General features: G+C 45.8%; 1 protein-coding gene across 1 annotated transcript in view; it reads left to right on the forward strand.

The window, feature by feature from the left end:
• Positions 1–18,244, forward strand: part of LOC119382607 (cullin-associated NEDD8-dissociated protein 1) — a 59,513-nt gene that overhangs the window by 15,540 nt on the left and 25,729 nt on the right. The window contains exons 10-14 of the mRNA XM_037650386.2: positions 2,674–2,870; positions 5,722–5,931; positions 12,060–12,153; positions 12,359–12,476; positions 18,029–18,160. Of these exons, the coding sequence (XP_037506314.1) occupies positions 2,674–2,870; positions 5,722–5,931; positions 12,060–12,153; positions 12,359–12,476; positions 18,029–18,160 (751 nt within the window). The remainder of the gene's footprint in view (positions 1–2,673; positions 2,871–5,721; positions 5,932–12,059; positions 12,154–12,358; positions 12,477–18,028; positions 18,161–18,244) is intronic.

Here is an 18,244-nt window from a genome sequence, read left to right on the forward strand (position 1 = left end):
GTTGCAGCGGGCCGAGCGCCGCCATCTTGGGCTAGATTTGAAGCTGTTTTCTTTGTGCACATTTTGCGCCATCTCAAAATGGCGTCGCTCAAGCAGAACGGCCGCCGTCGCGGGTTTTCTGAAGGTCGTTTCCAGGCCACTGATTGGCTCTCACGCGGCGCGCTTTTCAAGCGCGCCTTTCCGAGTCTCCCATTGGCTGGCGCGACCGACACGTCATTTTTTTTTCTTTGTGTTTGGTTCTCCGCCGTGGCTGTCCGTTTGTGTGCGCCTGCTTTTGCGATCGTGCGTGTTTCTCGACGGACCGTGTCTCTACTTTGTGCCGGTAGTTTTTCCACGCGATCGAGATGCCTGGAGACTCTCGTCTGAAACCATCGACGCAACGAGCTTTTGGAAGCCGTAAAAAACGGGCTTGGAACAAGAAGGCGCCGGCTACAAGTGCACCGTCGGCAGCGGAGTTGGAGTCGCGGCCGGACCCTTTGGACCTGCCGGGAACTTCAACTGACGACACCGTGGGACCAAGTTCGACTAGCGAAACACTTCGGGTTGATGCCGCGTACTACTCAACGGCGGAGCAGGCGCAGCGAGTTGAGAGATCGGCGCAAACGAAGACCGTTCTGTCTGGAAAGTCGGCTACCCAGCGCAAGTTCGACCTTCTTGGAGTAAGCGCGGAGTGCCAGACCGGTGACGCCGGGACCGATTTTTTGCTCGTCGATATGAAAGTTTTGAATAACTTTTTTGCACAAGCGAAGTGCGACAAATGCGACGCAAAAAGTCTCAGCGTGAGGAAGGCAACGGACAAGGAGTACGGCCTTGCGGTAAAGCTTATTTTTTCTTGCAGCAGTTGTGATTTCGAGAAGAAGCAATTTTCTTCTCCGAGAGTGAGCGGAACTGCCACCATCACTCCCTTCGAAGTCAACATGAGGGCCATGAAGGGGATACAGATGATAGGCAAAGGTGTTACTGCCCTTTCGGACTTTTGTGCGTGTATGAACCTTTCGCACCGAGGCTTGCACCACAAGACGTTTCAGGGACACCTAAAAAGTTTAGTGAAAGCCTGCGAAAACACAGCGACTGAAAGTGAAGCTGCTAGTGTGGCAGTAATAAAAGAGCTGTATACAGACTTCCTGAACCCCATAGGGAACATCGATGTTGTGTTCGACGGCTCATGGATGACGCGAGGTCGGAGCTCACACATAGGTGTGGGCTGCATCATTGAGCTCTACACTGGCCTTGTAATTGACCATGTTGTTTACTCAAACTTTTGTCTCGGCTGTGCCCTGGGACCACAGCCTAGAAAAAAGACTCTCTGCGTTTACGCAAGGCAAATGCAACTCATCTGAAGAGCACCAACACAAAAAAGACTCTTGCAAGGAGACACAAAACGGGTGCAACTGAAGATTACAGTCCTGGACTACTTTGAAGGTATTCTCTCAAGCATAGCAACCTATTACCCAGGGTAACATGCTGCCTAACATCTAGAAGGTTCTTCCTAAAGACTGAAAAGACATGAGCAGCCAGTCGCTTGAGCCTCATACCCCATGGCTTTTCCAGAACCCCCCAGCCGCTTGTCATGGTGGGGTTTTGATCATGCTTTGCACATTGGAAAATTTTTTTAGATATGATTCCTTGGGTGGAACAAGACACTTTCTGTTTTGTTTTGAAGGGAAACAGATGGGGAACATGTGAATAAAATTTATGGTTAAAGGTTCCTTTTAGAAATTTATACAGTGCGTGTCAATCTTCAAACGCGATTTTCTCAGCTTCACATTTTTTGCCAACTTGACCAGCCTTACGGATCTTTTCATTATGTTTTTGTAAGGTAATTTTGATAAATTTTATACCGTTGAATTCGTAAGAAATAGGACTGTGGAGCTATGCTATTTTTTTGTGGCTAAGATGAACATATGAAATTTTGTGAACAATAATGTGAGCTAATTGCATTTCAAGATTACACAATGTCAATACAATTGAAAGTTCTTATATGATGATATATCTCAGTGACAATATAAATAGCATAGCTCCACATGGCAGGTCTTTGGCTACAGCTGCATCTTAAACAGAACCTAAAAATACTGAGGGAAAGTGTCTTAATGACCCGTAAGAAATTACCTAATTAGATTTCACTTATGCTCTCACAATTTGATAACTAATTGAAGTACATGAAAACTAATTATATTTTTGAAAACAGGAGGAAGAAATACATATACACACCCAATTTCATTACAATATCTCCAATAATAAAACTTTTCGTTTCGAGACCAGTGTCTCCCCTTAATGCCATTATGGACCTGCACTTTGAGCACAAAGTCAGAAAAATCAGACATGACAAGTTTCAGTGTCCAAAATTTCAGACGTTCCTATATATTTATTTTGTGTTGCTTGCAGCAATGCCGCGAAAGCTCCTGAATTTTCAAGCATGTCTGAAAAATCGGCAGTTGACTGTATATGGTTCCAGAAAATTCTTGAAACCCACTTTAGCTTACTGTGCAGTGTGGTGTGTGGACACGCCCTGCTGCGAAATGGAAATATTGCTCTATACACAGTTACAGTTCAACCCCATTAGAAGAGGCATTGGTATAACTGTAGCTGGGTATACCATATTGACTCGCATCATGAGCACACACTGTTTTAGGATGTAACCTCGGCTCATTGTCATTATCGGTGCTTTTTCAGAACGTGAAGAAAATGTGAAGGTGGACATTCTGCAGGCGTACATTGCATTGTTGCGACAGACTCGGCCACTTGTCACACCATGCGTTGGTGGCCCTCTCAGTGGCGATGACCCACGCACCCTTGTCGCGGCCCAAGTGGGTCCGCTAGTGAGGGGCCTTCAGCGGCCCTTGCGCGAGCGGGCCCTGAAGACCCGACAGGTGAGGTATTCTTATATGTCTTAAAGCGTATCTGCATCTACCACTTGCATTACAAGTTAATGTAGAAAAGCCCATCTGAGATATGCGCTCGACAATAAGTTACAGTGTCCAGTGAAGTGTAATGCAGGGTCGCCGTTGGATAGACTTGGAAAGAAGCCAGAACTCAAGCCAAAAGTAGCCAAAGTAGCCATCGCATTTAATATTACCACCATATTTGTAGCCAAATAGAACAAAAGCAGTATTACGAGTACACTCATTAGTATTGATCAATAAATACCATTTTGAATGAGCAAGCCCATAGAAATAAGAGCACAAATTTTCCCCTACTGCTTGGTTTTCAAGCCGCAAATAAGTTGCAAATAAATGAACAAATTGTAATAAGTTCATTGTGTGTGCATATGGTTAATGTAGAAAAGATAGAGATCTTGCCATATACAGAGTAATTTAGAACATTCCAGCCAGCAAGTCGGTAGGAACATGAAACGTTGAAACAGTTTTTCCTCGAAGCTGCAGACTGAATTTGATTAATACAGTTTACATGCCAGTCCAGCGTCATATAGTGAAATCTGGTTAAAAATGAACACAATTCATTTTGTTGCAGATCTCAGTTTTTGTTGAGATTGCACGAGAACATGTACTGCGCATCACAATTACTTGTAGAAAGTTGCGCATAGTATCAGCATATACCGTATTTACCCGCATAATTTGCGCCCTCGCATAATTTGCGCACCCCTAATATTTAGCCAGCTTTGCTAAAAAAAAAATGTTTACTCGCATATTTTGCGCTCCCCGCCCGGCTCGAGCCAGCTCGCCGACGCGCGCGCACGGGGAAACTTTGGACGGCCGCGCCCCGCGGCCCTTACCAAGCAGGCGAGCGCAGTCATACACAAGACAGGCTGCAAGTGCGAAGTCCCTTCTTCCGATTACTTCGTTCTATTCTCCGGAAACCGCCGAGACCGTACCAACCATACCCGAACACCTAAACCTGTTCACCGGTTGTTGGAACTGTTCGAGCGTTCTCCCGCCGTGAGAATGCATGCACGCGACACGGCACGGACTACTTTCTGCATCGGAGGCGTGCGAGGGCCAGTCGCGCCAACATTTTCCCGCGCTGACCCTCCTCCTCTGCGTCCGCGCTGCGACGCAGCATTCGTTGATTTCGGAAGTTTAGGCAGTTTAGGTTTCGCGATCAGCCAGTTGCGTTTTCACTGTTCTCTTGCGCTGGGCTACAATAACTATTCGGCAAAATTCAAGCTCACTGTTATAGAATTTGCCTAAGGAAACGGGAACCGTGCCGCAGAAGAGTTCGCTTTTTAATACAAGACCGGGAAGGAGACCGTTCCGAGGACCGAAGCATGGAAAGTTTCCTGCCATTGAAGAAAACCTTTTCAAATATGTGCGAGAGCTTAGGCCCACCGGTATCTCCGTGCCGTGGCACCTCGTTACCCCCAGCATTGTCGCGAAGAGCTTCAAGACGCCTCAACGCACTCGACGGAACCAAGGACGACGCGCTTTGGGAAAGCGGTGACAGCGGCCGCGGCGATGATTCTCAGTCGGACTTCTCAACCAGTGATTCTGACTAGACCGTGCATGACCGAATCTGGCTGTGTAAAGTACGTGCTAATTCTGTTAAAAACCCTTCGTTTGCGCTATAATTTATTTTCTTCTTTAATGTATTATATCGCGCGTGTTAGGACTATATCTTGTGCGTTATTTCAGATGTGCTCGCGTAATCTCCGCGTAATTTGCGCACCCCCTTTTCGGAGCTCCAAATTCGCGAAAAAAAGTGCGCAAAATATGCGAGTAAATACGGTATGATGGGCAGCATGAGCAGCATGCTGGCCACCTGTTTGCCAACATGCACATAACCTCGTCACTTCATAATTACAGGCATGCCAAACGTTGTGCGGGCGCCTTGATGGGCACCTGCATCAGCTGACAGGACAGAAAAGCCTAAAAACAATGTATTTTATCTGCAAATAATCATAAAAATGGCTACTTGGTACGTCAAACTATAAGTTTAAAAGTAGCCATGGAGCCAACCAGAAATTTTCGTCGCCAGTCGCCAAACGGGGTCAAAAAGTAGCCAGTTTGACGCAAAGTAGCCACCAGCGACAACCATTTGGCATACGGTGCCCCATGTTTGGGGTACTTACCTATGTTACTGTCATGTTAGGCCAACTTAATTGTTTTTTTAATATGCCTTTATGATTGTTAGAATGCCATTCCAGAAGCTTGTAGTGCCTGTTTCATTCAAAGAAAGCTCTTGTACCATGGCTCAAGTGCAAAGGAAGTCTTATTGTGAAATTGCTCATCCGTCATCCACCATCCCGAGCAAGTACACCTTGCTTGCGTCTGTGAAATTGTAACATAAATGGAAGTACCCCCGGAAACATTATTCATTAAGAGGCTTGTTATTTTCAGTGGGCTGCTGATGAACAGAAGCTTCTTCATGGTGACAGAACTTTTTTTATATTAGTGGCATTTGATGTCGCGGGGTCTGACTGTTCCACAAGGGTCTAAGCCCTTCTATTCTGTGGTACACCCCAACTGTTCTTGTTACCGATTTGCTGATGGAACACCGAACTGTTACTATGCTACATGGAGTCTTTTGGAAGCAATATGCTTGTTTTTACGGTTCTCCATAACTGTACTTTTCGATTCATTATGTTCTGTCTTTCAAGAAGGAACAGCCACTGAAAACTACTGTGTTTAGAGGCTTGATAGAGGTGACAGCCTCTGCCACACAAGCCTCCATCAGAATTTGTTTGTTGGATTTCATTATGGCTTTTGTGAGCTGATTTTTGCTTGTGGGGGTGCTTTAAAAGACACACATAAAATGTACACCCAGGGTTGCTTGGCACTACTGACAGAGCTGCTGCAGCTGCTGCCCGGAGCTCTGGCAGACTATCTACCAGCACTGTTGCCTGGATTGCACTTTTCACTGAGTGACCGACAATCCAGTTCCAACATGAAGATAGATACTCTTGCCTTCCTGGGATGCCTGCTCACACACCACAGCCCTCAGGTGTTCCACCCGCACATTGACACTCTGTTGCCTGTGAGTACAAGTGCTGGGAGGCATTGGTCTACAACTGGATGCTTAGATACTGTGGTGCCTTGTCGACAACATTCATTAAGGGGAGACGCTCCTCGAAACAACCTTTTTTTTATTTTTTGCAATAGAGACTTGAAAATTCTGTTATATGTATAGTTTTTCATGCAGATTTCAAATATGTCATTACTTTCCATGTAGCTGCTACAGTTATGTCATACACAATGGCAAAATGTTACACTTTTTGCGGGAACTCTTTTATGTACTAAACTTTCAGTGAAATCATTGGGTTGAATCTTATTAGACTCTTTGTAGACTGTAGAGTGCCAATATCTATCCAGATATTCCACAGAGATAATGGAACTAATAAAAAAAAATTGTACTCTGTAACTGATTATTTTCAGTCTCCTTTGAAACAGTAACCGAATATTTTCACAAGTAATGCTGATAGATATTGCAATTTCAAGTACAGTAAAACCTCGTTAATTCGAAGGCCTCGGGACCGAGAAAAATATCCCAATTAAGCGGGATTCCCAATTATCCGAAACAACGCGAAATCAAAGAAATCAGCCAGAAAACGTGATGTACGGAAGTCACACCTTTATTGTGGCAAGTCAGCCTACTTGGAGAAAAATTCCTCCATGCGTGACTGACACGTTCGGTAGTTCCCAGCACTGAAAGTCATATTTTCCAGCCTATCAATGAGGCGCAGCATCTCAGCCTCGCCGCCGTTGCACTCGACGAAGCTGCGCACAACACTCAAGGCATCGATGACATCCGCCAAAGGGGGTGCTTGGGAGGGCTCGTCATCGCTGTCAACATTAGAGGCCGAATCGGTCGATCTCGCAGCTATCTCGCTGTCGATGTCGGCGTAACACGTCTGCACTGTGCACTCGACATTTGCGTACTCGGAGAATCCGATTGGAGTGCACTCCTCGTCCGCGTGCAAAGCCTCATATCGAGCGCAGAGAGTCTCCCCTTCTTCATCAAACGGGCAAGTGACAGCGGTGACAGCAAACTCAGCGGAGGTTGCCTCTTCTTTCACAAAACCGGCGTGCTCAAAACACCGTCGAATAACGGTGGCCTCCACCTGCCTCCATGCGTGAACAATGAGGCAAATACCACCGAGGAGGTCAATGTTATACTCCTTTCCGTTGTCATAGCAAAGGAGCATTCGCTTCAACAGATTGTAGCGATATATTTTCCTGGTATGGTGTATGACGCCCTGGTCCATCGGCTGCGATAGCGACGTCGTGTTCGGGGGTAGAAAGACCAGCCTGATTGCCTGCAGGTTCTGAATGTCGCCGTGAGCTGGGCAATTATCGACGACGAACAAAACGCTGCGCCCTGCGGCCGCAAACTTGCGGTCAAGGTGCCGCACGTATTCTTCAAAGAGTGCAGCCGTCATCCAAGCTTTCTTGTTGTTTTTATAGATCAGGTCATCCTTAGATGGCAGTTGTGCATTTTTGAAACAACGAGGCTTTTCTGTCTTCCCAATAACAAGCAGTGGCAGCTTGTGCTCACCGCACATGCTTGCACCAAACAAAACAGTGATTCTATCTTTGTTCTGTTTCCGCCCCTTAATGTCTGCCTCCTTCAAAGCGAACGTCTTCGTAGGCAACATTTTGTAGAACAGAGCAGCTTCATCAAGGTTGTAAACATCTGCTGCTTCGTACTTGGCGAGTAGTGGAGCCAAGGTGTGCTGCTTCCAGCCGTCGACAACAGACTGATCCGCGCTGCCACTCTCGCCACAAACAGTCACGAATGTCAGGTTGTTGCGCTCCTTAAATCGGCAAAACCATCCATTGCTGCATTTAAACTCAGAATGTCCAAGTTGCAGCGCCAGCTGGTTGGCCTTCTCACGCAATATGGTCCCATTCACAGGAAGGTGTGCTGCGTTGGCTTTCTGCAGCCAGTCGATCAGAGCTGCTTCAACGTCGGCGTACATAGGCGGGCGTACTCGTGTACGCTTTGACGAGTGCGTCTTGCTGTAAGCATCGAGAATTTTCTCCTTATTCTTGATGATGTTGCACAGCGTTGACAGAGGCACGTGGTGCTTTTCGGCAAGAGCCGTTTTCGACGCCGTCGACTTGCTGGCCTCTTCAATTAAGCACACCTTTTCGTGCAGGGACAAGCTCTTGTACTTCGGCATCTTCCTTCCAAGCACACCTCAATCAACTAATTCACAGGGAAGACACTCAAGCGGAGACAGGAGACAAATGGAGCATTCGCACCGAATCGCACAATGCTCGCCAGCCAACATCCAAATGGCACAAAGACTCCACAAAACATTCACTTCGCTAGAGTGGCTAACATCGCTGTTGAGATGATGATGATCATGATCGCAACCGCAAGCATCGCTGCCTGGCAATTGCTAAAACATGGCGTCTACGACGTATTTCCGGTAAAAAAAAACATGGCCTTCGAGATCCGTACATCAAAAAAAAAAAAAAATGCATGTTTTAGTTACAGCCTCCGAGATTCGCAACACCCTTTGCATATCTTGGAAGTCGCGGCCAAGTGTGCCAATTAACCGGGAAGTCGCAGACTGGCCGCACCAATTATCCGGTTAAATTTACATGTAAAAATTTGGGACCGCGCAAATAATACAAATTATCCGGGATTCCCAATTAACCGAGTACAAATTACCGAGGTTTTACTGTAGATATTTGCATTCTACATGTCTTGAAGAATACGTGTGCCAAGTTTCGTTACTATACAATAGATATAAGTTTATAAAAGGCTGCCCGCAAAACGTGAAATTGTCGAAAAAAATGAAAATGAGAAAAACAAGTTTGAAAGTTTGAAACGTTGGCATTTATCAGAAAAAACACTATTTACATCAAATTGGGCCACAATCCGCCTCCACGTGTGCGTGGACGAAAGTGTAGACTCGGGGCAATTGGAATTTTCACAACACAGTTCGAGGAATGTCGAAAGTCTGCGCTTTCCAGCCGCCTCTCGGACGCCGAGCTTCCGTTCGCGGCAAGGGTGGCATGCCGAACCTGCCACAAGTGCCGTGAGCGCGCCGATTTCGCAAAGCATCGTGTTGACAGTAGGAGCACCTACAAGTCTAGGCTCACTCTCAAAGAATCCAATCTTCTTTTGGGATGCACTGATAAATTCCACCGCAGCGTCAATTTCACAACCACTGTCGCGGGGTTCGGTGTCGGCGTTAGGCCTATCCGATATCGGAGCGTCGGGGGCATCGACCATCGCTGTTGCTTTGGGAAGCGTCCGATGCCGTTTTCCCTCGATACTTGTGGCGAGTCCTGAACTTTCGAACATCAGAACTGCGCTTTTTAGGGCTTGCCATGGCACGAAAATACAGCAGAACAACTCAGTCGCGGCGTTTGAGGCTTCGTTCTTTTGCCGGGGAGATGGGAGGGAGGAGAGGGTGGAGCGCGCCGCCGTCCAATGGCGGCCTCGCGCTGCGTGCTGCGAAATTCAAAACGCTAGACGTACGCGTTGTTTTTCTCGTTTTTTTTTTTATTCTGCGTGAAGATACGAGACTAACCCCTGGTGTATTGTGGAGAAGACAGCTTTACGCTGCATGCGGGCAGGATTGCAAATGGCGGGCACCGCGTCATTTTCGCAACAGAAGGACGCAAACTACACCATTTTTTCGCGACTTTTGCGCATTTCTCGCGTCACCGCTTCTCACTTGGAAGCCTTTTTAGATAATTTCTCGTGCGAATTTGAGCTTGATATTTTCAGAAATAAAAGATTATAGTCCAAGGATGACAATACAGCCGAAAAAAAAAACCCAGATTTTTTTCGGAAAACCGCGACTTTTCGACCCGCGTCTCCCCTTAAAGTGGCCCTGCAACACTTTTCCAAGTAATTGTCGAATGACTTCATTAAAGAAGTTTATTTCCCCGCGAAATGACTGCAGTGAAAATTTTGAGAATCTGTCAAGTACAAGCGGAGTTACGGGGTGTTTTGGCACGCTCTCCGTTCTTACCAGTGAGCCTGCTCAGAAGATACACAGAAGGGGATGACAAAGGGGGCAAGAAGCTTCGTCCATTCGTCAGCATTTCTCGTGACCTTCAGCACTTTCTTTCCCTTTTTTTTTTCTTCTTCTTTGAATGCGCGGCATACTTTCAATGTGATGGTGAGTGCCCGTGCGGACACGTTGCGGCATTTCGCGGTGGTTCCGGTAACCATGCAGCTCACAATGCTCAAGTCAGCCACTGGTCGTGGACTTCGTGTTTAGGATGCGGTCATTTTGGATTATGGAATCTTTGGAAGAGAGAAGAGGAGTGATTTCTAGCTGACTGAAAATTAATTGTAAATTAGAGGTCGCTTGCTGCGCTGTGACATTTGACTCACATGCTCTCAGATGCCTCGGCTATTATCAGCAACATTTTGTGACCATTCTTAAAAAGTGTTGCAGGGCTTCTGGCTTTATCTATACATGTGTGGGTGGTGTACAGTCTACCGCTGATTTTTCGGACATGTTTGAAAATTTGGACGCTCTCGCGGCACTGCCACAAGTTATTATTGCGCAGTAGCGCATCGGGGAAACCCAGAAGAGTTGTCTGCTCTTCCACCACAGCCTTTGTGTTCTGCGTCATTGTTTTTAAACGCTCTATGAGAGAGCCGTAATTTTTTAAAGTGTTTTGTGCCAGGGTCCATCACGGCTCCACTGATGTATTTCCGTCATGGATATGATGTTGTAAAATATACACTAAGAGATGGCAAAAAAAAAAAAAACGAGAAGAAAAGGTTCTGTCGGCAGGAGTCGAACCTACGACCCGTCGCTACACATTGCACAGCACGAAACGACTCAGCCACAGACAGCACGTTCTTCAGCGTACTAACGGCGAGCTATTTATATAGACCATTAACCATTGGTGGCACTGAGAGATCGGTGGCGCTTCAGCGTGTTTTCGTTATCACTAGTGACATGGCGCGAAGGGCTCGAAGGGTGTGCTTTTAAGGCCGTCGCCCCATGCGTTGCGATACGCGCGCGCCTTCACAGGGAGCGGTCGCTCGTGCGCGCGTGCTTATCTCGTGGTGGGGGGTGGTTTGTACATCTCTCACCGCAAGTTTGCGTTGAAATTCCAGAGAGTGCAAAGGTCAATTCGCTCACTGCAGCAGCCGCCTTTGCAAAAGGAGCGCGCTGCTCACACACAAGTAAGTTGCAACTGTGACAGTTAGTTCACGCTAATCCTGTGTATACTTGTGCGTTCGCTTCGTGCATACTCCTTTGTGTCTGAGCAGCGCGCCGTAACTGTCGAGCTGTGACAGTTGTTAGTTCGCATTCATCGTGTGTATGTTCTTTACGTGCGTCCTTTCTGCTTGAGCAGTGCGTTGCGAGTTTCGAGCTGCTTGCCGTTCTTCATGTGACATTACAATTAGTTGCTATAGCATTCATTCCTTTACACTTGTGCTGAAACAATGCACAACAAACGCTCAACTACGTCTGTGAAGACACATTTCATTTTCGTGTTATACCGATTCTTATGACAGAGGGATCAGCCATGTTTTTTTAGTGCTTTCTTGGCATCGGCGGTGCTCATCACACGATGCAAATTTGCAATTGGCTGTTGGTACGCAGTTAACTGAGGTTCGCGGCAGGTACCGAATGTGTCTACGAGAGCATGGCCATGGGCCAAAATGCCTGATAAGTGTACTGGCAGGCATTGAAGCTGTTTCAGACATGGCTGTGGCACTTTCACCTCTTGAGTGGAATAAAAAGAAAACACACACAAAAAAAACTTGAATTAGTTCTTTTTTGACTGCCCGGTTTTTCGGACGATTCTGCAGTCTCTAGGGAGTCCGAAAAATCGGGCGTTGACTGTAATCCTATCAAGAATGCCATATTGTAGGCACCCTCTTTTGCTGATGAAATGGCAAATAGCGTTGTTACCACTACAATGTCAACTATAAACTGCGCATTGTTTTTGCTTCTAATGTGATATTACTTCTGTGCATCGAATAATACAGCTTTGAAACAGAAGAGTCTGCTTTGGCAGTCCATAGTAGCTGCACTAAAAAAGTTTGGAAGGTTCTGTAGGCAGTGTGCTCTTTCACTGTGGTGCAATGCAGAAGCAACTTTGGAAGCTGCACCAAGCCGACGAGTGCTGCTTTGATGTCTCATTCAAATTTGCCATCATCTGTCTTTTCAGCCCATCATAGTGGCTGTCGGGGACAGCTTTTACAAGATAACATCAGAAGCTTTGCTAGTTCTTCAGCAGCTGGTGAAGGTCATCAGGCCGTTGGGTAAACTGCTGTTTTCTGCTTGCTTGCATCCTTTCATATTTTTAAAGAAATAAACATAGAAGCATAAAAACTTGACCTTCTTATCTCTGGAAGACCTGTGCAGTGTGTTATGGCTGTGTTACAGATGTGAAGGAAATATGCGAAGTGTTATGCATTGCCGTATTCTCACTTGACCTTTTTGTCTTTTTCTTTTCTTGATCTCAAGATCAGGAAAGCTCTTTTAGGTTTGAGCCCTATGTCAAAGACATCTTCGAGTGTACCCTGACAAAGCTAAAGGCAGCCGACATTGACCAAGAGGTCAAGGAAAGGGCCATCACATGCATGTAAGTGGAGCACATCTTTTTTTTCTTGGTGGGCTAACTGGGCTGCAGAATACAGTGAAACCTTGTTAAGGGGGGACGCGGCTTTCGTATCGCGAAAAATGGCAAAAAAATCGATTTTTTGAAAATCACATTTTCAGTTTCTGTAGCCCTTTTTATATCCGATTCCAAAATATCTTCACCAAAAACCGCGTAGAAGTGCTATAAAAAAATTGTTGCGCCTACCGAGGTGGCGAAAATTATTGGGGAAATCGCAAAAAAACACTGATTTTCAAAAAATCATAGCTCCGCAACGACGCCATCGGGCGCCGATATCTTGGGCTCATCGGAAAGCGCATTTCTCCGTCTTCAAATTCCCCGCCGCAGCTGGCTCCTCCCTTCGAAAACAAGCGCACAAAAAGCAAATGTTCGAAGGTCGTTTCGAACCCTCCGATTGGCCGCGTCCGCCATGTTGCCCCAGCGCGCCTCGCCATTGGTCCGATGCTCGCTCCGGGAGATCGTCGTCTGCAGCTCGTGCGTCTCGAGCTCACGGCTGTCGAAAGTCGCGCTACTTCGTTGCGTGTTCGCTATCGCTCTGTGTTCACGGCTCGACGATAACTTTGAACAAGAACTACGTTTTAGTTTGGAGCTGCTAGCGGAAGCTCGGTGGGATTACGATGGCGGGCCGCACTCGTAGCGAACATCGCAAACGCGCGTCTCGGACCGACTTTCTAGCGTTGACTCGTCGGATCCGTGGTTGGAGGTTCTGCTTATGCGCACTTCGGACGTCGTGACGAAGATGATCGCAGGACGACTCTTTGTACTCGCGACCACGCCTTACGAACTTTGAAACGTCGGGCACCGCGGCCGGCGCGTCTACTTCTCGGAGTCGTCACTAGGCCTAACTCCGCTCACGGCGTCGGCACGCGAGACGAACCTCGAACTTTGCGGGCAAGAGCAACGCGTTAGCGGACTCGCGGCAGTGTGCTTCTTCGCAAGGAACGAAGCACTTCCCCCGCCGGCTTCTCGGTACAGCGGATGGTGATTTTACGCATCGGCGGCGGACCCCACGGCCAAGCTCGTCGCGCAGCGGGCGCGCGTCGGCGTCCCGCAATGCGAGGCCAAACACGTTGCGCGCCTATTTTTCGTCGCCCCACCTAGGCATATTGCGCATCGTCACCGAATGCCGCCACCCAGCACATCGCGTGCTGACTTCCCGGACTATGCGGCCGAGCACTTAGAGGTGAAATAAAGCACTGTTGATGCAATTTAGGCGCGCTTGGGGCCGTGCGTGGTATCGCCGTAAGCGCTCATGAATCATCTGAAAAAATAAAAGCCTCGCAGAAAACCGTGTCCGCGACCGGGTGAATGATGAAGCGCATCGCAGGCGAGGTTTACAAATTAGCTTGACGAGTGAAACAGGGAGATGAATTCATATCTGCCCAGTTCGCGTCTTGAATAAACTGCTAAGGAATTCCTATTCCACCAATGTCTTGGCCCTAACTGCCTGTTATTTAGGAGGAAGTGATAGGTTGCCATGATGAGAGCCGCTTTTAGTATCCTATAAAAATGATTCAATGATCAATTGCAATCAAGACTGTTAATTATGTTAATGAGAGCATGAATACAAGAAAGCTGGCAAATCATCATAGTACATGACCTACTTGAATTACAATATCTTGTTTTTTGTCATGTCTATTACACCACTTCATAACTTCCTTTAAAATTCATGCTACATGTTCTTTGTATATCAGAAAAGGATTTTAAGAAAAAAGAAAGAAAACAAAGGCACAACCGATGAAAGGCCACATGTGCAGGAGGTCCAACCTTATAAAACACCTTAAAGATCACAATCTTCTTGTGTTTTAGAGAAGCAAGGCACCTCAAACTAAAGACAGGGCACTCAAGAAAGTGCACATTACGAAGGACTCAAAAGATTACGACCCCAGTGCCTTTTGATGAAGTAATATTGTTGGTACAACTTTAAATGCCGTTTTCTCAAAACGACTTTTCTTGCTTCCTGCTTCGCTTGTTCCGCTGATTTCTCACTGACCGCTGGGTCTATTTCAGTTCCGTTTTTTGTTCTATATTCCTTGAAGCACAGTTCAGGGCGTGACATTCTTGCTTTTTCAGTATGGCGTTTTGATAATTAGCTATTTGACGAGTTGCACAAAGCCTCGATGCCTGTTGCGCAGTCACCTCATGAAAAAGGAAAACTAAAAAAAATTTTGTTGCAAATAAAAAAATCTAAGAATGTCACGCCCGCAATCAGACATCTTAGAATGCATAGCACTTTGAACGAGTTTCCTATCGTATTTTTTAAGCGAGTCAGACTCGGAACAAGAGCAGAAGGTGAAATATATTGTAAATCAAAAAGTTGTAAAGATATATTCATGAAATTTCTACAGTAGCATTAAAACAACATTTCAAATAAGTGTGCCAATTTTCATCAAAATCCATGAAGAAATAAGAAAGTTGGTACCGAAAGCCACGTCCCCCCTTAATACGTGCTTGCCGGAAACAAGGCATAACTACGCACTAAGCAGTAGTAGGCATTAACCTCCAAGTACAAATTTGCATCACCACCAACAAAGAAATAAAGACAGTGCCATAACAAGTATTGCCTAAAGTACCCACCACAAAGCCCTTTTTTTTTTTTTGCCAAAGTGCAGAAAAGATTTCGGCACTCTGCGCATGACCATGCGATAGCGCGCGATGGCAACACCAAGGAGCATTTAAAAACTACTGCAGACTCCCGTTAAGAGGAACTCGAAGGGATCGCAGTCATCTGTTTGTCTCATCAGGAGTTCGGCTTATCAGAAGTGCCACCAAAGAAGATACATGCTAACATGCCAAGTGCATCCAAGTATGTTACTTGAAAACACTGAATGGAATAGACTTACAATGGGGCGAGACAAGAAAAAACATTTATTTGGCTCAGCTTGATGAAAACTATGCTTTCAAGTACTAGAGTTTACACTAATCTTACGAGCACCCAATTTCGCGGGGTCAAAAATAAAAATTCTCATGAAGATATTGCTACCACATTTTAATGATAAAACTGTAGCATGCTCCTATGTTGACGATTACAAAAAATAAAAAAAATAGAGGCAAGCACAATTTTCCTTCAAATAATGTAAAATTTATGCCTTGGCAGTTCCTTTTTTTATGTGAGCCTGTTTTGCTGGCTCTAAGATCACTTTTGGATACACCTCAGTCGCGTGCTGTTGCCTTGAAAAGTCATTTTACGCTGAGTTGCTTTTAAGAAAGTCTGCAAGGCTTCCTTCGAGGTCCGGATAGTTTCCCGTTTTCGGCCTGTAGTAACTTTTGCTGATCGAAGGGCAGCTGAAGGTATCCCATAGCGCTACTCAGTCACAAGCTTTGCGCACACGAAAAAGACACGAGGCAGCTATATTCAGTGTGCAAAATAGCCTTCCTTTGTCGTGCACTTCCATAATCAAAATGGCTCATCACAGTTTGCACATCACTGGGAATAGGTACAACGCGGACAGGTCCTATGCGTTGGTTCACAAACTGACCAGAAAATGTGCTCGGCCGCCATTGTGTGATGGCGATGACAATGCCCCTTACTCGTGGTTTGGGTTTTGTACTTGATTCTAATGCCCAAACAATTTTTGTTCCCTCTGTCGCTTTTGGTTTTTTTTTTTCCACTCCCTTTTCGTTTGCTCTTGCGTTTGCCCCTCTGACCATGGCAGAGGGACCCCAAGCTGTTTGTAGGGGTGTGCAAATATTTGAAATTTCAAATATTTTTCGAATAGTGTTTGCTATCCGATTCGATTTGCGCTGGAATTTTACTATTCGAACTTCCCAAAGACAAATACAGTCAACGTCAAATTGAAAGTGACCCCTTCAGATTTTCAATATGCTTCACCTCATTACACTCTCGTATTACGGCAAAGCTGCCTTTCAAGCTCCGTTAAGGTGGAACTTTGCTAAGACACGGTCAACGTCCGATTGGAAGTGGTCCCTAGATTTTCAATATTCTTCACGTCATCACACCCCGGTATTGCGGCAAAGCTGCCTTTCAAGCACCCCTACGGTCGCAAATGTACTAACTCAAGAAAACGCTTGTTCCAACATGGAGGGAGTTGGGGGCTCAATTAATGCTGTTTTGGACCTGAAATTTGGGCAGGAAGTCCGAAAAGTCGGAAGCCGAAGCTTTTTAGCATCCAAAATTTCAGATGTTCTTATATATCGACGTCTACGAGGCAGATTTGGAACTCCAGACTTGAAGGGAGCAGACCCTTGTCCGCCACATCAGTTGGGCTTCCACAGCAGTTGAAAGAGGAGGAGAGGCTGAGGAAATGGCACCTTTGCCTATCACGTGTTAAGTGTTGTTGGCAACACTTTGGTTGTACCAAATTATGTACATAAACAGTATGCAGCCTCTACATTGCCTCATTCTTGATAAGACAACTATGAAACACCACCCCGCCAGTGCTTCATTAACCTAGCGAAAAGACGCACTTTCATGTTGCCATCTCATAAGAATATGCTTAGAAATCCTCTCTAACTTTTTTTTCTGCAATTTTGCTTCGAAGTATTCGAAAAATATTGTAGAAATATTCGAAAAATATTCGATTTCATTCGCACTCACACTTCAATATTTGAATTCGTTTCGCACCCAAAAATTTCGCTTTTCGCACAACTCTACTTTTTTGTTCTTCTGTTCTCCTTTGTATTCTAGCTGGGAAACCAAAGAACGGGGCAGAATACAAAAGGACGCAATGGCTTGGGGGTCGTTGTAAATCTCCCTACTCTTTTTGTTGCTTTCTTTGCTGATAAAGCTTGCGCCTCCCCCACCCACAGGCTGGGGGTGAGGGGGATGCCGGCTTTATCCGCTAACCTTTCTTTTTACTTTATCTCGCGCCCTTCGCATCGCGATTTGCTTCGCGTCTGCTGCAGAAGCGCTTTTTTTTTTCCTTTTTCTCGGTCACCTCTTTATCTACCAACCTGACTTTATCTGTGGATAAAGTCAGGTTGGTAGATTTGAAGATTATCACGTTTCTCCCACTTGTTGTGGTTTTTATGGTCACGTTGAAAAGGTTCATTAAAGGACCAAACTACCTTCCTTTAGTGTTGTAACTCAAATGGAAGTGAAACAGTAACTTGTCCTACATTTGTTTAAGGGTGTCTTCTAGCATACATCTTGGATAGGTTATTGAGATTGACAAAAGCTTTGTGCTGATTTATAATATTATGAAGTCTACTGAAAACTGCCTTCTGACCCTATGCAAAGTGTTGCACATGATTAGGAGGTGCATGTCTTGTTACTAACTTGCCTTGGAGTAGCTTACCCAAGTGGGTGCAGAAAAAACAAGTGTTCAAGCAAAATTTATTGCTACGTTTCCTCTATGTTGAGAAAGAGGCACAAGTATGGAACATTGTGTAGCTGTCTGTCGAAGCAGGTCTAATTTTCAAGCCTTTGTATGTTTGTTCTAAGCAGCTCTCAAATACAAGTTAGGCACTCACTTCAATTTTAGCACATAGTGTACCATAGTTTTTAACAAGTTGTGATTGGTGCCCTGTGCACCTGCACACATTGTTTATTTCAGGGGCCACATTCTTTGCCATCTGGGTGATTGCCTCCTGGCTGAGTTGGCGGTGTGCCTGCCCATTTTTCTGGATCGGCTTCGTAACGAGATCACTCGGCTGACGACAGTCAAAGCACTTACAAAGGTTGCGGGGTAAGAAGTGGCTCTGCTGTTTTGAACGTGTTCTAAAGCTCTGTTGAGTACATCTGAATTGCTCATGTCATCTCTTTATAATTA

The sequence above is a fragment of the Rhipicephalus sanguineus genome, chromosome 2 (genome assembly GCF_013339695.2).
Source record: "Rhipicephalus sanguineus isolate Rsan-2018 chromosome 2, BIME_Rsan_1.4, whole genome shotgun sequence".
NCBI classification, from domain to species: Eukaryota; Metazoa; Arthropoda; class Arachnida; order Ixodida; family Ixodidae; genus Rhipicephalus; species Rhipicephalus sanguineus.